General features: G+C 38.2%; 1 protein-coding gene across 1 annotated transcript; it reads left to right on the top strand.

The window, feature by feature from the left end:
- Positions 1 to 216: 216 nt before the first annotated feature.
- LOC134741360 (oocyte zinc finger protein XlCOF19-like) lies at positions 217 to 6,286 on the top strand. The gene is made up of 7 exons (XM_063674115.1): positions 217 to 454; positions 632 to 744; positions 915 to 1,085; positions 1,324 to 1,475; positions 1,863 to 1,983; positions 4,003 to 4,102; positions 6,075 to 6,286. Exons 1-7 carry the CDS (start codon positions 347 to 349, stop codon positions 6,255 to 6,257), a joined length of 948 nt encoding a protein of 315 aa, XP_063530185.1. The 5' UTR covers positions 217 to 346; the 3' UTR covers positions 6,258 to 6,286.
- Positions 6,287 to 6,924: the final 638 nt, after the last annotated feature.

The raw sequence follows: 6,924 nt of genomic DNA on the forward strand, positions 1-6,924 counted from the left end.
CACCTGTCATTCCGTACAGAAACCGAATTAAAATTCCGTACCTCTGTGCCCAGCCTAACACTGACCAGACCGTCCGGTAAGCCCGGTCGCCTGTTAAGACTGTCACAATATACCGGCGTTTTTTAATGTGGCTTAAATATTCCTGGGGATTGACAATTTTTTTTTGTGGTTTGGGCTGACGTTTGACGTGATCACTGTCACTGATCACGAGCTTAGGTTATGTCTCGCGGGTATTATAATAAGTGAACTGACTATTATTAGATGAATTCAATCTTAGAATAAAACCCACAATAATATTTTACAGATAGAGTTTTTTTTTTATGTGGTAGCGATAGGAAATACAAACATGCAAACTAAACAGAAAACTTTACATCAATGCACTTTTGAAGGTTGCAACAGCGTTTTTAACAGACCGTATAGATTGACGCAACACTTGTTAGTTCATAAAAACATCGTAAGTATTTAAAGTATATTTACTATTAGCTGTTTTCATTTATGGAAACAAACTGTCTATTCTGGATTATAGTAGCCTTGACGGTTTGAAACCACGGCATTAAAATGCTAACTTGGTAAAGAAAACCGTTTAATCTAAGGCTTTTGATGTCTATACATGTGTAAATTTTCTTTTCAGAAAGGTTTTCCATGTCCTGAAAGTAACTGCGGCAAAGCTTATACGAACAAAAGTCATCTAGATAGACACATCAATAATACACATATAATTACTGAAAATGATATGTTATTCAGGTATTAAACTACCAATTACATGTACTTATATCCTATTCAAAAGTAAAAGGCTTTAAATGATTGCATGGGAATAGGAGATTCATATAAATCATTCCCTTCCTCATATATGGTGGCGGTCAAGTAGGGTGTATTCTCACCAAATTGTATAAAGTTATTCTCACATTTTGCAGCTGTCCAACATGCCTGAAGAAGTATGCTAACAGACAGAACTTGAAGAGACATATAAACACTACTCACAAAGTGAAGATACCATTTTCATGTGAAATTTGCAAGTTAAGTTTTCTGAAGAAACATCAGTTAACAGCACATATGTACCAGCATACTGGAATTTTGTCATTCAGGTATACTTAGTTACATTCATATTATTTAACAGTTTTAGTAATGATTATACTCTGAAATTTAATGGCATTTATTATTGTGAGATGGCCTTGGTTAAGCCCATTGGTACCATACCTGGTACCCTGTGTGTTTGTCATCATACTGTATCAGTTGGTGTAGTGTCAATTTATCTTTCAACACTCTAAAAATATTTATTTCTCCATTTTACTAATAGCTTAACTGAAAGTTTGTATGTTACAGCTGTGAGCTTTGTCACAAAGAATTTGTGAGTCTCAAAGAAAAGAAGAAACATGCTCGAAAACATAAGATATACAGTTGCTCTGAGTGTAATGCCACATTCAGCCTGTGGTCTAAATATCAGAAGCACATAAAATTAGACCACATGGGCAGAGGTAATTAAAATTACATACCTACTTGTCATTTATGCCAAAAACTAATTAGAGTTGAGACACAGGAAAACCTACTTTGAGAGCCAGGAACCAATGTTATATAATAATTTAAAGTTGTAATAGTTTTTTTTTTAGTTTAAAACAAAAAAAACTTTAAAATCTGCAAAATTTCTTACTTCCCCCTTTTATGTAAAAAATGCTTGTTTATGTAAACAGCTGTTAAACCTCAACAATTGGATGTTTTTCTCTTTTATAGCCTCCTGAATACTATTAGGACTTTATAGAAACTTAAAAAAGTTGAAGAACTGCTGCCGCATGGCTAAAGAGTATTTACACATTTAGTTCTTTTCAGCAACTTGTTCGGTTTATTATTGCTATTTTATGTTTCAGCATTTGTTTGTAATGAGTGTGATAGACATTTTAAACTACGCAGTCACATAGTGCGGCACATTAAAACACATTCGAAAATAAAAAACAGAACTTTTCCATGCCCTTATGACAACTGTCAGCGGTAAATATTTTTTAATTTACATTTATTGGCCTCTCATATGTTGCACAGTGATATGCCCAGCAACATTTGAGTCTAGCAATATGAACAGTGCTTTTTAAGAAACACTGATTTAAACTTTCACGATTTTTACTCATTATTATTTATCTCCACGGGACTTAATCGCGTAAAATAGTTTTAAATTTACCTCCGACGTTTCGAGGACGGCGTTGTCCCCGTGGTCTCGGAGAAGACTGGCTAAAGTTGACATCGGAGTCGGTCATGGTGTTGCTGAGAAACTGCTTAGAAGGTAGCTATTTTTTGTATAATGGGAAGCATTACCTCCAGATCGATGGTGTGGCCATGGGTAGCCCTGTAGCACCGGTTTTGGCAAATATCTGGATGGAACATATCGAAGCCAGTATAGACCTGCAGCCATGGGCAGTAAAGTTGTGGAAGAGATATGTTGATGATGTTTTCTGTGTTATGAAAGGTGGAAAGCAGGAATTGGAGCAACTACTCCAATATTTGAATTCAATTCATCCTAAGATGAAATTCACGTATGAATTGGAATCACAGCGCAGTTTGCCTTTTCTGGATGTCAAAGTGATTGGTCGAGTCGACGGAACCCTGACGCATACTGTATACAGGAAGCCAACTCACACGGATAGGTATTTGAGCGCTTTTTCTCACCACCATCCCCGACACTTACAATCAGTTGTCAGCTCGCTGGTGAACAGAGCACAAGATCTGTGTGACCCTGAATATTTAAAGAGCGAGATGTCGCATATTCAGGAGGTACTTAGGTGGAACGGGTATAAGGTGAGAAAGTGGCAACCCAGACGAAAAGCAAGAGTGAAGCGTCCTGATGTCTCCAGGCAACCGGCATTTTTACCTTATGTGAAAGGAGTAACGGATAAGGTTGGCACAGTACTTGAGAGGTACTCTATAAGGACGGTATACACTCCTTTATCCAAAATTGCAGGAAACCTGAGGTCACCGAAGGACGTTATCCCGTTCCAGTCACCTGGCGTTTATAAGATCGATTGCAGTTGTGGTAGTTCCTACATCGGGGAAACGAAACGTACCATTGCGGAGCGAGTTAAGGAACATATCGCAGCTGTCAAGAACCGTCAGTTGAACAAGTCTGCCGTTGCTGAGCATTTACTAGAGTCAGGGCCAAACCACTGGATTGAGCTTCACAACCCTAGAATACTTTCTACAGATCGTGGGTTTTATAGTAGAAAAATCCGTGAAGCCATTGAAATCAAGAAACATAGAAATTTCAATCGAGACGAAGGTTTTAAGATCTCATCCACATGGAACCCAGTCATTAGTAAGTGTAAGCGAAACCAAATATCGAAAGTTGAAAAATCGAATATTGTGAGTGTTGTGTGTCGACCCGGTAGCATCCCTGGTGCGCAAAACGTTCAAGTTAATAAACAAGACCAAGTGCGGGTAGTTCGAAAAACTCGCGCGCCTAGAAGATGTTGATGTCAACTTTAGCCAGTCTTCTCCGAGACCACGGGGACAACGCCGTCCTCGAAACGTCGGAGGTAAATTTAAAACTATTTTACGCGATTAAGTCCCGTGGAGATAAATAATAGTGCTTTTTAAGGTTCCGTACCTCAAAAGGAAAAAAACGGAACCCTTATAGGATCACTTTTTTGTCCGTCTGTCTGTTAAGACCCTTTATCTCAGGAACGCGTGGAGGTATCGAGTTGTAACTTAAACCATATACTCAGGTCTACGGTCCCTTGAAGCTGTGAAAAATACAAACTTCTAAGTTAACGCAAAAAAGATACGGCCGTTTATGCCGTATATTTCGACAAACTCAAGGGAATCAAAATTGATAGGGTACTTCCCGTTGACATAGAACTATGAAATTTGGCAAGTAATAACACTACAAATACAGGGAGAAATCCCTTCGGTTGTGTTTTAATTTATCTCCACTCCACACTCGTTGCGAATTTCCTATTTTTCGCACATGTATCGTAATGTACTATTGTAATACAGTTTAATAAATGTATTTATTTATTACAGGGTTTATTCAAGGAACAGTAATTTAAAACAACATATTCTAATGAAACATGAGAGAATAAGACATGAATGTCAAATATGTGGAGCAGAGTTGAGTACTAAGGTAATAATTAACTACATTAATTTATAGCAAAAGCAAAAGTTGGATAAATTGCAACATCAATAGAGGGCCAAGTCCGCTTATAGGTACCATGATCTGCGTTGGAAGGTCTGCCATCTTGTGACCTGAATTGCAATCTTTAACACTTAACTGCTTAGAAGCAAGTGCTGCCCCCTGTAGTATCTACGCATACACGCTCCCTTGTGAATTTTAGGATTTGTAGGATCTGATATCTAGTGGCAAAAATTTAAACTTGCCATTATACTTCACACCAATAAAACAAAGTGGCTTCTGGGCTCCCCTCTACACTTCATGCACACTCCCTGATGGCTGTGGTATCATGGTATGTCGTTTAATGCTTTGGGCGCGCTGGTTCGAGAGGTTCTCCGTCACTAATCTTTCGTTGCTTTGCGTCGCGACCAAAGATAAGATAATGATAGTATTCAGTCAAACCGAGTAGCTTATAATGGCACTAGAGGTTTTAGAAATAAATTATTAAGGCAGTCTACTACTTTTCTCTTTGGGGCTAAGGTATCGACCTGAAGAAAGAGATAGATTTATAAGCAGTAGGTATATTATTAGTTGTTTCAGTGTGTCACAGTATTTTTATCTACTGTGTAGCGTCACTTAAAAGCCTCGTAAAAGTCAGCAGCAACTCCGTTGGTGGGTTGGAAACGGCTGCCACACAATGAGAATGCAATGCAGAGACATTTTCAACCGGAAAGGGAATAAATTAGGTCGGACCAAGCTAGCTCTGCATGGCATTTGCAATGACATAGTGTGGCAATGTCATCATTAATGTCAATTTTCTATGAAAATATTACGTTTATATTTTGACACCCATATTTTGTTCTGTAAAAGTCGGTGCCAAGGCCAAGTTAGCTTCCACGACGGACAGACTGGCTCTACTGAAGCTTTTTTTATATATGTATTTCGACATGCTGGCTGGTGGCTGCCGTTCCTCAACCCAATAACAGCGGCAGCTGATATTTACGAGGCTTCATTAACCATCTCCCTTAACCAGTTAATGACTCTTTGAGTCCAAAGGCCTACCGCGAGTACCGAAGATAGCAAATTGCGGGCATCTTCCACTTTTACTCCAATTAAGGCGTAATTAGATCAGTGTTACCAGGCGTACGATAATTGTCGTACATGTACGATAATTTGGGCTCCGGTACGATGAACGTTCCACAGAGCATTATCGTACGCAAAAGTACGAAAATTTAAGCCCTTGGACGATGCCACCCAAAAAGTCTAGTATTTGAAGCAAAATATGATACTTTCCCTCAGAAATCACAGACCAATCAGAGACGACCGGTCTGGCCTAGTGGGTAGTGACCCTGCCTGTGAAGACGATGGTTCTGGGTTCGAATCCCGGTAAGGGCATTTATTTGTGTGATGAACACAGATATTTGTTCCTGAGTCATGGATGTTTTCTATGTATTTAAGTATTTGTATAAGTATTATATATATTGTTGTCTGAGTACACACAACACTGTAACAGTCAATTTATGCAAGAATGTCCCTATAATATTTATTAATTTAATATTTATTTATTGATTTAGAAATAGGCTACAAAAAATGTCGAACTTTCCTGTAAACCGTTTGGATCTATCACAAATTTAACACAAATACAAAACTGATTTTTGCGAAATTTAAAAGAAAATTGCGTTTTCTTTGATTATACATTGGACATGGAAGCTTATTTTGCAAGAAATTTTAGACGTTACCTTTTTGATAGGCATACGATAATTTTTTCATCGGTACGATAATTTTGACAGACGATAATTATTTTTCGCTCACCTGACAACACTGAATAAGATTGACAGAGAAAAATACCCGCAATTCGCGACCTTCGGTGTTCGCGGTGGTTATATTCTCTTTGTTCGCGGTAGGCCCTCTGCTCGTTTATAAATGTGTGTTTTACCCGATTGCAGACCAAACACACGCTTAATAGTTTTTATTTTTATTTTAGGCCAAATTGGTATTGCACTTGAAGCTACACAGTGAGCCGAATATTAAAACCAAGCCTCCAAAAACAAAACTGACTGGACGTAAAGAGAGAAAAGATGCGGGTAGTATGAAAATCTCTACGGCTATCAAGCTTGCTGGAGTCAACGAAGCACTAGAACCAGAAATCATTGATGTTATTGTTTGATTTTTATTATAAATGCTTTAAAGTTATAATGTTACTTTAATTTATCTATTTTCCTTTGCGATCACCAAACATATCTAGCGTATCGTGGCTTTACTACGTGGAAGCAATGGGAATAGAAGGAAGGTGTTTCACCTTACGTCCGATAAGGACGCATCTATGGGTTAGAGCGAGAAAAAGATATTGCTTTCTCGCTCTTATGTGTGCGTCGCACAATGACCTTGGTGCGGTGCGGTAATGTGTTAGCCGCTTAATAATGACTTTTAGGCCTCATACGCACGAGCGCTTTTTCAACGCGAGTTAAAAAGGCGTTTGAATGACACAAATGAATACATGACTGTGTATTTATTCCAAAGAGTATAGTAAGTATATTTATTCACACGATGGCGGTGGCGCTTTTTATCAAGCGTTGTTGGATTTTCGACTTTAAGCGTTGGCCGTTAAATCGAATTTTGGCTGCGGGCGGATTCACTCGCTTTTTAACGCGCGTTGAAAAAGCACTCCTGTGTGTTACCTCTTAGCTCATCGGTGTGATAAGATAAACGAGCGTTTAATTCAGTATCTCAAACGGTTAATGTTAATAACATGATCTGAGAGTACAGACAAATTTAGACTTTTGATCTTAATTATTAAGGTTGAAATTAGAATTAATATTTTGAAGTTCACGAAA

The sequence above is a fragment of the Cydia strobilella genome, chromosome 5 (assembly GCF_947568885.1).
Source record: "Cydia strobilella chromosome 5, ilCydStro3.1, whole genome shotgun sequence".
NCBI lineage: Eukaryota > Metazoa > Arthropoda > Insecta > Lepidoptera > Tortricidae > Cydia > Cydia strobilella.

What these genes read in the sequence shown, in the direction of transcription:
- LOC134741360 (XM_063674115.1), top strand. Translation starts at nt 347, where the DNA reads ATGCAAACTAAACAGAAAACTTTACATCAATGCACTTTTGAAGGTTGC. An exon ending in GAAAATGATATGTTATTCAG is followed by an intron (nt 745 to 914) that starts GTATTAAACTAC and finishes CACATTTTGCAG; the next exon opens with CTGTCCAACATGCCTGAAGA. An exon ending in CCTTATGACAACTGTCAGCG is followed by an intron (nt 1,984 to 4,002) that starts GTAAATATTTTT and finishes TATTTATTACAG; the next exon opens with GGTTTATTCAAGGAACAGTA.